Below are 16091 nucleotides of genomic sequence, written 5' to 3' on the forward strand. Positions count from 1 at the left end.
ACCCCACTCCCACCAACCCACGAACGTTTAAAATGAAGCGCCTACGCCCGTGTGTAATTCGTCTGAGCACGCACTTTGAAGTTGGGGGGTGGTGGCGTCTCAGTGAGCCGAGGCGCCCCGACTTTGTGGCTGCACCAGCGGCTAAAGCTTCCGCCTCGTATCCCTCTCCTCCTGATGTCTGTACTGCTTCTACGTGACTAGGTCAGACTTCCCCTCACTTTAGTCCACACCACCTCGCCCGCACTTATACATGCGAAGCACTCCTACCTCGCAGTTGAGACGCTCATTCACTCTCGTCTGGCCACATTACACCCCAGTGCCCTCTTTGTGATGCCCCTCAGTTCAGGTAACCCTCCCCATCTCAGGTCTCGCCACACCACCTCACAGCACCTGCAGGCCATCTCCCTCACAGACTTCAGTTCACAGTTATCAGTTCACACTAGCTCAAAATCTCCAGTACTTGCCACCCCCTCCTCCCCGTCTATCGCAGACACCCCCTCACTCCTGTCTGGCCCCCCACCTCCCTTCTAGCTCAGACGTCTCCTCTTTCGCCTCCACGTGACCTCACCTTCACGCACTGCACTCCCTCCCATCTGACTGGCATTGCCTTACCCCTCTCTGTAGTGCTTGAATGAGTGGCGCTGCTCGCTGCCTACCTTAGCGCCTCGCATGCCCACCCTCACGGCGCCCCGCGAGTGAGAGCCAGGCTGCCTCCTTTAACGGCGCAGCCTTTGTTTCCGACTCAGGGGTGCTTGCCCCTCGTTGTATCCTGGTCATTTCGGCACTGATTATTATTGAACGATGGATTCGCCTCGTGCTGCCCGTCCTGTGACTTTCGAGCTCCAGTGTTCATTCTTTGATTAACCCACCCCCAACCAACCCACGAACGTTTAAAATGAAGCGCCTACGCCCGTGTGTAATTCGGTCTGAGCACGCACTTTGAAGTTGGGGGGCGGTGGCGTCTGAGTGAGCCAAGGTGCCCCGACTTTGTGGCTGCACCAGCGGCTGAAGCCTCCGCCTCGCTGGCAGTGCCAGGATGACTCGGCTGTTTCACGGGGTGGGCACTCTTTTAGCCCCGTCCTTTTCAGACAGGCTCGGCATGACTTACTGCTGCGGCAAAAGGTTAATTATCTTCTTTATGGGGCGAAACAGATGGCCCCATAAAGAAGATAAGAAACCTTTTACTTCAGCAGTAAGTCAAGGAGCCCAGTCTGAAAAGGACGGGGCTAAAAGAAAAAGAAGAACGTCACTAAGACCTCTTCTCCAATGGCTGGCCACCGTTTAGGAGGCCAGCCAATGGAGAAGAGGGGCAGGGCTTAACCCTCGCTAGTGAAGTACACCTAAAAACATAAAATCTCGCGAGGTCGACTGCGCATGTGCGCAGTACGCCACGCGAGACCTAAAGACGGTAGTGGTATGTACTCGCAGTTTACCACCTACTTCAAGTAAGTAGGTGGTAAACCATTGCAAACAGGAAGGGGTCCCCAGGTGACTCCTTCCCCTTTGTGAATGGGCGCAAAAATATTTTTTAAGAGCAGACAGTGGTCCCAGGGACCACTGCCTGCCCTTAAAAATGAAGCTGAAAAGTTTCATTTTTCTTTTTTAAATGCATCCCGTTTTCATTCAAGGAAAACGGGCTGCATTTAAAAAATAATAAAACTGCTTTATTTGAAAAGCAGTCCCAGACATGGAGGTCTGCTGACCCCAGCAGGCCACGTTCCCTGAGAGTGCTAGCCGTTCCCAGTGGGGTCGCAAATTGCGCTTGTCTCATGAATATTGATGAGGCTTGCAATTTGCGACCCAAAGAAACATCCCCACTAAACGAATGGAAAAGAAAATGATATAAAGTGATTAGGTGGGAAGGGATTATTTTGCTTGTTATTGCCCAACCTATAAGGGAAACGTTTAAGGATGAAATAACAAATTTCTAATACGGTAGGTTTCAAAACTGAAACAAAATAGTGGGAATCAACAATGCTGCTTGGTTTTATGTTCTCATTTAATTGTTTTATTATAACTATTATTTTTTCCCCAACAAAAAAAATCTGAAAAGGGAGTAAAGTAGTTGTCTAATAGTGCAGATGGTTCTGGGACACCAACAATTAGGGTCACTACTCACAGAGCCTACTGGTCAAAATCCAGCGACTCCAACTGAGTCCCATGGAATGGTATCACAAGGCAAAACCACACAAATGCAATAATAGTGTTTGTGGTTGTATGTGAGTCACAGATGGTTCTAAAACTTTTTTTATGTTGTTTGCACTCGTATTTTAAGTACCTTACATTTCCTGTATGAAAGTAAAAAAAACTGTTTCAATGTTATAGGTCTATTTGGACAATTAGTGTAATTACTTGTATCTAACAGTGTGTGAGCTCCAGATCTATAAGCACCTCATGGAGTAAACCTTGACTGCTCAACTCACTACCCTTGAATTGTCAACTATAAAACTGAACACCTTGGTTATAAATTAGTTCCTACTGCTTTGCGACACAAGCTACGAAGGACAATATCCACCAAGAATGCTGCTCAGTAACCACAGACTGACACACAATAAAGGAAAAATATTCCCCCAATTTAAAGACATTTTAGGGGTGAAGAGAAGAAGTATAGGGAAGGATGACAAGCATTTGCAATGCAACCGGTCTCGCCTTTGGGACCTTATAGGCATTTAGCTATGCAGCACATTACCCTGGGTGCTGAAACATCTACTGTTCTTTAACATGGAGGGAAAGTAAGCACCAAACTGCTTGACACGCCAGGTAAAGGAACACATGGATAGTAATATTGCCTTTCAGCCGGAAATAGTATAGTCCAAAGCTCTGTTTTTAATATAAAATCAGTGCCTTTTGGTGGCAAATCCCTGAAAATACAAGATTTGAAAAAATATTATTGTCTACGGGTGCTCATGGAAGGCAATTTCTATGGACGGGAATCTAGAGAATTCTAATGTGATTCTGGTATTTTACTGACCTCTGCTGGTCGTTTTCTATTAAGAAAGTTAACTAGAGGCATTTGTCAAAAAAAAAAAAAAGAAAGTCCCTCAGCAGAAAGCAATTCTGGTATTTTACTGACCTCTACTCGTCGGTTTCTATCAAGACAGTTAAATAGAGGCAGTTGAATAAGCAGAAAACAATTCTGGTATTTTACTAACCTCTACTGGTCGTTTTCTATCAAGACAGTTAAATAGAGGCAGTTGAATAAACAGAAAGCAATTCTGGTATTGTACTACCCTCTACTGGTCGTTTTCTATCAAGACAGTTAAATAGAAGCAGTTGAACAGAAAAAAGTCCATAAGCAGAAGCAGCCAAGTCCTAGGGCTGATCTCCAGAGCCCACAAAGTACATACATATATACGTATATACTAAATTATATACAAGAGGTCTCGAAAGCTCGATTTAAAAAACTGCTAACTAAAAATAGCCAATCACAGGAAGCACAGCTCTTACCAAGCAGAGACAGAGTCATGGTGATTCGGTAGAGAAGGACATCACTCACACCACCTTTCAGGTGCACCGGCAAGTTATTGTCTGCCTAATTAGGGGGTGGGGAGACAGAAAACAAAGTAAAATAGTCATTTTACCCAGAATTCTCATCACCTCCCAGTGAGGAGTTTTTTAACTGCGACATCAAAAGATTGAACACAAGATGCACACCTGAAAGATTTTCTGCTGCTCAAGGACTCGGTTTTGGATCCGGGTTCTACTGGATGTGGTAAATGCACGGAATAATCCCTTGCTTAATGCCTGCTAAAAAAACAGAAAGCACCAGAAAATTAAATTAGGTCATACGTTAGAAAATTAGAGAAAAGCATTGCCGCTTTCAAAGCATTGGGATACTATAAATGTATGAACATCTTATATCTGTGTCCAGAATTAAAACAGGACCTGGCATTCAGGGGCTGTAGGATTCCAGGAAACCTATTTTTCTAAAACATCTATTTAAAATATCTTGAGAAGAGCAACTTGATCTACATTCTTTTTTTTTTTTAAACCTTTATTGTACAAAGAGTGCTCACAAATACGGGCCTACAACCCAACGGGCTGGCCACCACATAGCAAAAGCATAATTAGCAGTACAAACGTGTCCACAGGATATGACAACAAGAACACAGGAGAGATACCAAAAGCCATAGAGCAATCAGCAGGGACAGGATATGTGAAGGTTGATTTTCTTTTATGGGAACGGGGAGTACAGGATCATGACGGGCAGTGAGTCAAGCAACAAGGGAGGGGCCGTGGTGAGCCGCGATCCGGCGATCATAGAAATTACAGGATAAATCCAACACGAACTAAACATATCGATAAATACAATCCCAACTGAGGTACCACAAGGAGAGGCAATGGCGTTCGCCGTCCAGCGCCCACCCACCACAGCTACAACCCGACTTAACAAACATAAGTAAAAAGGATCCCATCCTTGAAAGCAATACGGTACACACCCCAATAAAAGGAAGGGAATCCCCCACAAAAGAGGGAGGGGAAGGAAGAAAAAGGAAAAAGGAAGGGACTCCTCCTCAAGCACGCGCCCCCCGGCGACAAAGCAGGAAAACATAAACCGGTACACGGCATCCATTAAAGATCGATGACAGAACACGTAGTGAGCCATCATCACAATAAGACCGGAAGGTCAATGCATCAGAAACACCCCAGGGGGGCACATGACGAGACGGAGTCCCGAAAAAGAGAATACTAAGAGCCATAGAACAAAAAAGGGAGAAAAAAAAGGGGGGAAAAAGACCCCCCAAAGTGACAGACCCCCCCACCCACCCCTCAAGCCCACCCTGCACCCCTGCAGAAGGCTATGGCCTACCCCCCAGCAGCGTGCCTGTCGCCCTAATTAGAACCTGAAATATAGAAGAGCAAAGGCAAGACGGAAACAGAAGACAAAAAAAGGGGGAGGGGAAGGGAAAAGGGAAGAAAACACACGGAAGAGGGCCAAGGAACAGAATTATCTGCACCCACCCACCCGCCTGAGAAAAAAGGCAAAGCCCTCGGGAAGTCAAAAAGTATCAGGATACACTCCAGGAGCACCATAAAGTCACACATAGTCATACCGTTACATGCCGATCATCCAACCAGTACAAGACTACCGCACACAGAGGCAAGTTTGTCTCAGCCCTGTCCTTGTTTGTCCAAAGTTGTAGCCGTCCGATTCACTAAGAACCAGACCGCGAAGAACAGAAGGCAAAGAACAGGGAGATCAAACGGCAGTCCAGATAAGACACGTGGAGTAAAACCCGGAAGATCCAGAAAAGTCAGGGAACATCGCACACAATGCAGGCACAGTTTCAGGGACAGTTCGAGAAAAGCCGACCCAGCTGGGTTGGCACAGGAGCCATGGTCGGTCAGTCGAGGCGAAAAGAGGCAGAAAGAGTCATCGAGTCCAGTCCAGACGGGATCCGGCCCCCGGACCAGCGGCGGAGGAGACAGCACAGGACGATGAAGGGCAACGGAACTCCGCACACCCACAGACGCGGCAGTCGCCGGGCCCATGCTTCCCAGGATAGTTCCAGCCGCACCCTGCAACGGCGAACCCGCACCCAGTGTAGGGGGCCCGAACGGCCCGAAGAGAGGATCCACCTCCAGGGTGACAACGGGTGCGGCCAAAGAAGCTCGCCAGGAGTGTAGGGCTTCCAGGATGTCCTCAAGTGTAGGAAAACCCTTACAGTATCCGGCACCCGGGCCATGCGGTGGGCCTCCAGCGCTCGTCCAGGCCCGGCTGAGACATTCAGGGTCGGCCGCCATCTTGGAAGCCCGGCGGGGCCGCGGCGGCCGTCAACCCCCGTCCGGGCAGCAGCGAGGCAAATGAAGACCAGCCGACCGGCAGCAGGGCACTCCAGGGCAGGAAGGGGGGCCACCAGAAGATGGGGGATCTCCGGCTCCCCAGTGCCGCCGGTCCCGTTCTCCGAGTCCGGGCGGAAGAAATCAAAATGGCCGGACCGGAGAACAAAGGGGGAGCAAGCCGAATGTACGGTTAGCCCCGTCAACGGAAGGCAGCACCTCCACCCAAGGCCTCCGGCCCACCGGAGCCGGCCAGCAAGCCACAGCCAGCCTATACGCACAACGGCCTCTACGACCACGTCCACTGCGCCATCAAGGGCCGATCATCGTGCTCCGCCCCGTCCGGGCGCCGCCGAGAAGATCCAGGCCAGCCCGCTCCGGAGACCCCGAAGCGAGCGGGAGCGCCGTACAGGATCCACGGCATCCAAGGACCACCGGAGCAAAAGGTGAGTGCCTGCAAGGCGTCTTAGCGCTACAGCACAACAAAGAGGGCTTCCCGGGGCAGGATAACAGCAGGATAGACGATAAAAACAGGCAGGCGAAAGGAGCCGAGCTAAAACGCGGCCATCTCGGACGCGAGCTTGGCTCCTCCCCCCTGATCTACATTCTTGATAACTTCTATTTAACAGTTATATTTATGGTGTGAGCGTAAACTGTCAAAACATAACTATGGGTACAAAACCTACTTACCATTATTGAGGTTTGTTCTCCAGTGCAATATACACCTTTTAATAATGAAAAAATTTGACATACCGGTGGTGCAAGGGGCGTGTAAATAATCTCCCAGATTAGAACAAGAGTTCGCAAAAATGTAATGTGGTATTTGACTAAAGGTCTTTATCAGTCAGAACACATTCTCTGAAGCACTACATATGCCAGTGGTGTTAGCCAACGAAAAGCTCCTGGTGTTAACCCCTTCCATGCTGATGACGGCCCCCGGCCGTCATGCACTATGGTGGGCGTGTGCTGATGATGGCAGGGGGCCGTCATGAACCCGCCCACTCATTAAAAGCGCCGCACAGGCGCAGAATCGCGGCCGCGCCCAAGGGGTTAAGGACAACCTATATAGTTTTGAAAAATCTTACTTTACCTTTGTTCATGCTAAAACAACAAAAGTGTAGGATTTTTGGAAGAGTGTCTAGTAAGATCCGCTAAATGCTATTTCCATGTTTAGTTATAAAATGCCATGCTAAATATTTCGAACTGGCTCCAGTGTGCTTAAGCCTAAGGCCATTTTGCTTACAATCCCCAAAAAATTACCAAATATACACCAGTGTGATTAATCACTGAATGCAAATGCAGTATCATTTGTGTAGGTATTGTCACATTTGTCATAGGCGGGTTTCCATTGTTTCTCCGTTTGTATTGCTTCCATTTCTGCTTTCCATTCGGCTACAATCTTTACTAAGCACTCTGTTTTCCAAGCTGTAGTTTTTTTTATATTAAAAGGGTTAGAATTTGTTTCATTTCACCGTATTCTCATTCATAGTAAAATTGGCGATTCTAAGATACAGAAAGGCTATCAGCCTGATTCATGAAGGTAAATGCGCTCGCAAAAGGGCCAGATTCTCAGAATCTGGCCCTTTGCGAGTGCAATTTTTGAATTTGGGATTCATCATCCCAAATGCAAAAATCGCTAATAAAGAATTAGCAAATATGCGAGGATTAGCATTTAAGGAATCTCTATTAGAGATTCCTTAAATGCTATTCATGACACATTTAAAAATTGCGAATTAGCAATTTTGGGCCGCTATTTACCGAGAGGTCAGACCTCTCGGGAAATAGCAAAAACTTAGAAAAATGCTTTTAAAAGCATTTTTCTAAGTTGCATGTTGCACACACACATGTCCCTTGGACATGTGTGTGCGCAACACCTGTTTCAATTAGCATTTCAGGGGTGCTACAGGGTGTCCTTTGGACACCCCTGGCACCCTTAAAATCGCTATCTTATTTGCGAGTAGCAAATTGCTACTCGCAAATAAGGGATACTCCCCATTAATGAATGGGGAGTTATTCCTTATTTGCGAGTAGCAATTTGCTACTCGCAAATAGAGAATATGTAGGAATCGCTATTTATTTAGCAATTCCTACATGAATACCGTTTTGCGAGTCCTCAATAGCGATTCGCTATGAATCGCTATTAGAGACTCGCAAAACGGTACCTTGATGAATCAGGCTGTATATCTGCTCTTCTGTAGCTCATCATTTTTTTTAATAGTAATGTGTGTGTAACAGATGTTTCCCTGCAATTCTGTAGTTTACAGGATGGAATAAACTTCTTGCTTGAGAACATCCGATTACACTGTGATACTTCAATTACTTCTTCTTCTTTTACAACTTGGTTTGACTGATGACACTTTTAATTACCACCAGTCCAAAGAGCCAAGAAGAGTAATTCCAATATCTTATGTTGACCTAGTGAAAGAAAACCAAAATGTAAAACAGAGGACTCCAAGCGAAGAATCACACAAATGCTGGGATCACCAAGGAATCCAACCACCGTTGGCAAACGACACTAACCCAGACAACTACATGAAGACAAGTAAAAAGTATGGTAACAGTAAGAAGTGTTTATGAAACCCTTCCTGAAAGGACAAACGTCAATCAACATAGAGCACCATGGTCACCAAGGGGCTTGAACCCTTAATAAATGCAAATAAGAACAATTGATGGACAGAATGCAGAACAATGTCATACATTTACCCCAGTACAGAGATCTGGGCCTAAATCTATCGTTTTTTTGCTCACCGTGCCATTCCAGTTTGGACCCAGGCATGTGCAAATCAGTCTTGACCCTGCGCCCAATGAGAACAGTCCAGCCCGAACTGCCAGGCCAGGTCCTCCCTGGACTGGAAACAAGCATACTAGGACCAGTTTCGGGCTTTCAGCCCTCATCAGCAGGATAGCTTGACTCCAGTGGCTTGGAGAGCACGGAACCCACGTCTAGGCATACCCGTCCCACTCGGGGTGACAAATGAAAAAAGAACAATTGATGGACAGAATGCAGAATAATGTCATATATACACCCCAGTACAGAGATATGGGCTTAAATCCATTGTTTTTTTGCTCACCATACCATTCCAGTTTGGACCCAGCCATGTGCAATTCAGTCCTGACCCTGCGCCCAATGGGAACAGTCCAGCCTGAACTGCCAGGCCTGGTCCTCCCTGGACTAGAAACAAGCATCCTAGGATCGGTTCCCAGGATGTTTGTTTCCAGTCCAGGGAAGACATGGCTGGGCAGTTCTGGCTGGACTGTTCCCATGAGGCACAGGGTCAAGGCTGATTTGCAAATAGCTGTGTCTGAACTGGGGTGGCAAGTGAGCTAAAGAACAATGATGGATTCAACCCAGATCTGTGACTGGGCATGAGTGTCTGAAAAGCTTCAGCACTCCGTACATCATCTCTTTGTGTTTGCTTTGTTTGCCCTAAGTTGGCAGGGCATGCCCAGTTGTGTGCCCCTTGCTCACGTAGCCACTGGATTCAAGCTAGCCTGGCTGATGAGGGCTGTTATCCCGAAACCGGTTTACAGTATAGGGAAGACATGGCTTGCCAGGTCGGGTTTTACTGTTCCCATGAGGCACTGGGACTTGGGGTGAGTGTCTGAAAAGTTTCACCGCTCCGTCCATCATCTCTTTGTGTTTGCTTGATCCCTTAATACTCATTGTGAAAGCCAGAGGGGCTAAAGAAAAGGATTATTACAAGAGATACAGATGAGAAACTCCATTGTCCAAGAAAAATAAAAAAGCAACTGCAAGCAAACATCCCAAGGAGGGATAGCAGGTCAGCGTAAAGCACAAACCCAATCTCCCAGCGCCAGTATAATGGAAGAGGAACTTACAGGGCCAAAAGCAAATAGCTACGCAACAAGGGTATGCCCCTTATAGACAGAAACCAATTATGAAGGAACTCAACTTCAACTAAGCCTAGACAGGAGTAATTTCAACAGGACATGCCGCAGGTGGGCAGGGCTGTCTAAAATTTGGCCCACTATCCAATGGGGGCACCTGAAGAAAGTGCAGGTCGCAACTACCATTGCAACAAGAAGTAAAAACATCTAGGAGTCCAGACCATGCTGCCAAACCAGGGATGCAAATTATGGGAGTCACAGAGCCTAATTAGAGTATGTTCAGGAGCCTTAATTAAAGTAAGCCATCAGATGGGTTAGAATCAGACTACGTGCAGAACATACCCAGCACCGAATACAGAATATCAAATCCCGGCTGATGTGCTGACATATATATATATATTAGTCCCCGCCACACCCAGGGAGCCTGAATCTTTCTGGGGATTGGTGGTGCTCAACATCGACTGAGGGATCTGCAACAAGAAGATCCTATCTCCAGTAGCACATAACAATCCAACAGCAGGCAGATGAAGAATAGGAACTACCAATAACATTGTGTCAATACGCCGTTAATAAATTCTGACCGAATGACAATCCCTACTGGACCTTTGACCCTCATTCCGAAAATAGAAGGAACACTGGGCCACCCTAAATATAACAAAGTAGCCCTTAACATGCCCTTCATTCTTATGAAGGATCCACCCAAACGCCAGACCTTTAGGTTGGGAAAGTACAACGACGACAACTAAGCACACCCTGTAAAACCATAAAGGTAGGGAGTCATAAAAACAAAATAATCAAACAAACCCAAGTCTGTGAAAACCCATGTTTCTCACAAGTGACCATCACAAGAGACCAAGCACACATCTTGGAGTGTAGAGTAGAGGACAGAGCTGCCAATTTGTAAAGCTCAAGAAGTCCAACGGGGAAAGCCTCCATATGTCAAGCTGTGGCCAAACGCAGCCAGCAATGGACCATCAGACTCCCAGTAGGCCCAGCTCAATGCCCTTTGAGTTGTCCTGACTCCGAGCCAGGACAGTGCACATGAGCATTGACTTGCCGAAACCTATACTAAAACTATTGACTACAGGAGAGAACATTAAAACACCATAAGACTAAACAGACCCTCAAGCGGGGAAAAGCTGTGGTGAGCCTAAACCATCACCAAATGCCCCCAGAGCTGTCCGCCGAAGCCCGGTGTGGAAAATTAGTACGGTCTGGTAAACATTATCTGCGCCATCTTGCCTTCTTCCCTGATGCCACACTTTTTGTCGTGCGCACCCGCCATTTTAGGTGCCTCGATCAGAACAACCCTTTTTGCATACCACTGGCCCCCGGCATAGCCCTCCTCCCTCACAAAGCCCGCACTCTGACAACCCCCGCTCGCACATGCCTTGGGTCATAAACCCCTCTTCAGCGCAGCGTTGCCTCAGAACCCCATCCTGTCCCCAGCGCGACACCTCCCTTCCTTCCTTTCATGTTCCCAGGCCCTTTTTGATACAAAACCCCTTTTCCTGTGTGCCCGTTTGTCTTCCTCGTTCCCAGGCCGACACCTAGCTCTGCCGATACTGTTCCTTGCCCCTCCCCGTACAGTAGAAAGCTTCCCTCATCAAAGGACCCCCGAGTTGATCAAAGCCCCCACCCTACGAGATCCGATCAAACCCCCACATTCCATGAATCGGCGGAATGTCCAGCTGCGCGATAATCATCACCTGTTGTGACCGGGGTGGGGACTTCAACTGTAAATGTGTGTGGGAACGGGCCTGAAGGGGAGATTCGGAGGATATCCTTTCACACTTCAAAGCATTACAAGACTGTGTTACCTGCAATAAAATTCATTTAACTGTGTATAAGAGGCCAGGCCTCAGAGATGCGGCTAGAGCACCTCATGACGATACCTGCTGTCTGAATTGTTGTGTTCTCCTCCGGAGAGAATAAACCTTGTTTCCTGCCTTCCCGTCTCCAGCGCCTGCCTCTGCATTGATTAATAATTCGTGGGTTAAAGAGGCGATACCGCCGGGCAAATATCGATTGTCCCTTGACCTTAGATTCAACAATTGGCGCCCAACGTGGGGCCCATCAGCGACTCGTGGATCCAGTGGGAGAGGTCCTGACGACAGAGTGAACGACTGCAACGATCGGGAGAGCTCTTGCCCAATAGACCCTCGTCTGGCAGCCGATCATCCGAACTTCACTGGTTCCGAACAGACCTCTCTCGAGTGATCTACGGTCCTGACTGGGAACCATCAGGAGTGCTGCGAGGAATACAAAGAAAAGAGGACGATCGGGCGCTGGATTCGGAAGACAAGAAACTGTCCATACGGTCCGGGTAAGGTCGTGTAGACACGACGAATCACGAAATAATTGTTTAATTGTTCAGAAAATACTAGTATTACTCTTTGTTGACCTATTTGGAGATTCACTGTCTGCACACGAAGAAACAGTAGGCTCTTTCTCTTTGCAAACAGTGAAGGATAGGTAACGCAGCCGTCGTGCCTATCTTCCTCCCCCACTGAATTAATTATTTATTAACGGCCACTGATTAACTGTTTTTGACCCCGAACTACTGTTCGCGGATTGTTTTCTGGAGATTCTCTGTCTGCAAACAGGAAAGAACAGGTTCCCCTTTGCAGATAGTGAAAGGGTAGAGGAAGCAGACCTTTTGCGAATCTACTCATTCTCCCCACTGAATTGTTTTTTTTTTTTTATTGGTTCATGAGGTATTCACTGCCTGCAAACAACGTAGAATAGAAATATTCTGTCTAGTCTTTGCGCGCAGTGATAAGATAGGCAGTGCTGACTTTTTGTCCCTCGTTGTGAGCTGTCATGTCTGTCTTCTCCCCACTGGTCGATAGCTGGTTCAACCCGGACCGTTTATTAGAGGTGGATCATCTAGCTCCGCTGGAAGGCACCCCTAATAAAGACATGTTCATAAACTATGGATTAGTTACCATAGCCTATAATAAACTGTGGCACAGGTATACCAAAGAAAGTCAAGAGAAACAGTGGCCACTGATAGGATCCTTCGATCTTGATAAAATAGAAACGTTAGAAATAGCCCTTCGTGATAATAAGACAACGCCTATTATGCTCGACTGCCTCGGTATGTGGCGCAAAGAAGCAATGCAACGAAAGAAAAGAGACGAGGACAGAGCAGGTAAAGGAACATATCGACAGGACGACCCCAAGACACAACGTCCCGAAAGTAATCCCCCGACACTACGCACAGGACGGCCAGACTTAGGGCAAAACCAATGTGCTTTTTGTAGATATGCCGGGCACTGGAAAGCCCAATGCCCGACTCTACTGAACGTGAATAGGAGCAGAGGACCGACAGGAATAACAGGCCGGCAGAAAGGGAAAAGGCGCGAGACAAAGATGAATCAGACTGACTTGAACAGGCCAGATAGAACCACCACGTTTGATTATGCCCGATGGCACAGATTTCGCCAAGCCGATTTCAGCGACATGTTCGAGTCCTCATAGATCCAACAACGATAAGACGGGAAAACCCAGTGTAGCTCTAAATTGACAGACGACAAACCCCGAAGAAAACAGAAAGAATAATGTACACACATGATCAAGCATCCTTACGTTTAGCCAAGTAGGGAAAAGTTTAGGGTATTTCGAGGTAAAGGGTTACACAAGTATCCTTCGCCGAGAGGACTAGGGATATTGCCTATGTCTGAAAACCTACTACCTCCTTTCTTCGGCATCCTTATAGGCATATAACTAAAGCCTGCCCCATTGCTCTAACAAAAAGTATGCGCAGCATATAGGAATAAGATAATTATGGCCAATAACTGTTTTATGTTTGTCTTGGGTCTTTTTATATCATATTTGTACTGTCTCCCCGTCTGAGTTTGTGTGTACGTGATACATGAATCTGCGTCATCCCTCTGCCTGTGTTACCGTGGTACTTAAACTTCTGTTAACAGAAGCTTTAGCATGGAACAACCTGGAAAGAAAGGAGTGGGAAAACGAAATCCGTAGGCCACTTATGAACTTGAACTTTTATTTAACATAACGAACAAGAAACAAATAACAATACGTAATAATAACACCTATTAATGCCCTAACAACAGAAAACGTTTGAAACAAGAACGGTAAACTAGAAAATGAAAGTCAGCAGAACATTCGCCCCCCCATTCTGGAACCTTCCAAAGTAGGGCAGGGTTGCGGCTACGCCCAACCGGCAGCAACCCATATAAGGCGGGTCCTGCTGCCAACAGTCGGTCAGGAAATCATAACATAGGGTGGAGCTGGAGGAGAGACAGGGGCCGGCAGAGTCCGGCCGCAGCGGCCCTGGGTAGTTGCAGGCAGTCCCGCCACATGTCCTCCCGGTCCGGCCACCAATGGCCAGGGACCGGGGCCAACTGGATCCGGCTGCAGCCGATGAGCCAAGGAACTCGTTCATGGGGCCAGAGCAAGGGGCGTCCGGCCGACCTCCACCGGAAGCCCGGCCCAGAAACGGACAGGACACTTCTTTCTTTTCCCCTCCGTAATGGCCGCAGCAGCACGCCCGGCGCCACTTCTGTCATGAACAATGGCCGCGACAACTCTGGGCGGCGGAATGTCTTGTACATACCTCCGCGAAAATTAGTCCAGGTCGGGCTGGGAGGGAGAGGCGACGCGGACGAGCCTCTCCCACCTCCACGGATAGGAGGTTTCCCAGCCCCCGGCCCAGCGCCGAACTCCTCCAGCCAGGCGGTGGTGCCAATACCTGCGTAGCACCGAACATACCATGGTGGCGCCCCAGTACTTGCGCAGCACCGAACATGCGCCGCAGGTGGCCATACTTCCGCAGCACTGGGCATGGGCCTTGTGGAGCACAGGGTATGGAGAGACCATCGTGCATGCCCATGAAAGAGAGCGGCATGGAGTGCACCGGGAGAGGGAGATGGCGCGAACGAGTCTCCCTCGCCCCCCAGGTGGGGGTACCACAGCTGCGCCCTAGCCGAACGTCCTGCTTCCACAACACGGAGTTCCATTCCCTATTTGTCCCCAGAAAGGTCTCTTCCACTCTTGCAGACTCGACGAGGGGGGCTGCTGCAGGCCTCAAAATGGCGTCTGGGTCCGCTGGAAGACGGGCCTCGGCCACTAGAGTAACTTTGAACAGCAATGTAACTCGGGCGCTTGCCCACCGGGGCACGAGCCCCCACCTCCGACAGCACCCCCACAGCCTTGAAGATTCTACAAACATCCCAGGAGCCCTCAGCCCCTGCAGGTTTCCGGTGAGGGACAACTGCCTTGATCGCTAACGAAATAAGCATGACGTAGCCACTCCTTCTGTTAGCATGAATTCTCGAACTGCTGAAAAGGACTCTGGTCCAACTGCCGGTTGTAGGAAACATTTTTTTCTTGATACTACTTCCGGACCAACCCGGCCCCGCCCAAAATGGCGCCGGTAACAATAGGAACTTACGAACGCCTCGTGGTGTTTTCTTTTGCTAAAAAGACTCGATGTTCCGAGATATGTTATGATCCTTTGTACACTTGACGGAAAAGAGGGAGGATTCACTCGACGAACATATAAAAGGACCGCGTGAAAAATGTTTTTCAAATGTACAATTCATTATGATATTATCATGTCTGACATGTAACCTCGCTTTTTTACACACTCCCATGGTATACCTATAGGAATTTGATTACAACTAGTCCAACTGTGTTTCCAATTATGAAATGAATGCCCCTTGGTCCCTCAACTATTCGATAGACGTTTTTAGTTCCCTGCAAATGAATGAATGAACCTTTTAAAACATGTTTTTAATCCTACAAAATAGCCTCCCCCCACTGTACGCACTTTAGCCATTGCCGTATCCGGCCAACCCCGATCACACTGTCCTATCAACATGCTGAACGAATGTGAAAATAAAGGTTTTCGAAACTATGAACGGGTATTGCATGCTTTATTTAAAATGTGGGATCGGCGGGAGGGTTCTTTTCTGTGCACCCTACTCTGCTCTCTCTTTAAGGTTACTAGAAGATGGTTGCCCAGCACCGGATGGAGGATCGAATCTGAAACACGACACTCTGCCGTCAAATATGCGAGTGACTCAGGGACTCGCGCATGGAGAAAGACCTCGACTTCTGGGGATGGGTAAAAGCGAAATGGTGTGAAAGATGGAATATAAAGGATGGGTAAAGTGAAACGATGTAAATGATAGAATATTATAAAGATACGACACTCAAAGGTACTAGGGAACAGAGTTGCCCGAAGAACTGATAAACCTTAGAACATCACAGCGTTGAAAGAGGTTTAAGGACCCCGATAGCTAAATACACCTACCAACTAGAAACCTCGCACTAAGTGCTTCTGATTCTCTAACGTTTCCCTACTCACAGCCTATAAGGACACACTGCCCCCACCCCCCCCTTGGCTCCAGAAACCAAAACCCCAGGGATTCTATCCCGAGGAGATAAGACGAGTATGAGGTAAGTAAAAGACTTTCGTACCCGTGCTT

At 47.9% G+C, this 16091-nt stretch overlaps 1 protein-coding gene across 2 annotated transcripts in view; it reads right to left on the reverse strand.

The window, feature by feature from the left end:
• Nucleotides 1-16091, reverse strand: part of COX7A1 (cytochrome c oxidase subunit 7A1) — a 36325-nt gene that overhangs the window by 12609 nt on the left and 7625 nt on the right. Inside the window, exons 2-3 of one of the 2 annotated variants that reach the window (XM_078661122.1) lie at nucleotides 3655-3747; nucleotides 3448-3532 (exon numbers count right to left, since the gene is read on the reverse strand). In XM_078661122.1, coding sequence (XP_078517248.1) covers nucleotides 3448-3532; nucleotides 3655-3747 — 178 coding nt within the window. The remainder of the gene's footprint in view (nucleotides 1-3447; nucleotides 3533-3654; nucleotides 3748-16091) is intronic. The other variant, XM_078661123.1, reaches the window with a different exon arrangement.

The sequence above is a fragment of the Lissotriton helveticus genome, chromosome 9, assembly GCF_964261635.1.
Source record: "Lissotriton helveticus chromosome 9, aLisHel1.1, whole genome shotgun sequence".
Classification (NCBI taxonomy): Eukaryota; Metazoa; Chordata; class Amphibia; order Caudata; family Salamandridae; genus Lissotriton; species Lissotriton helveticus.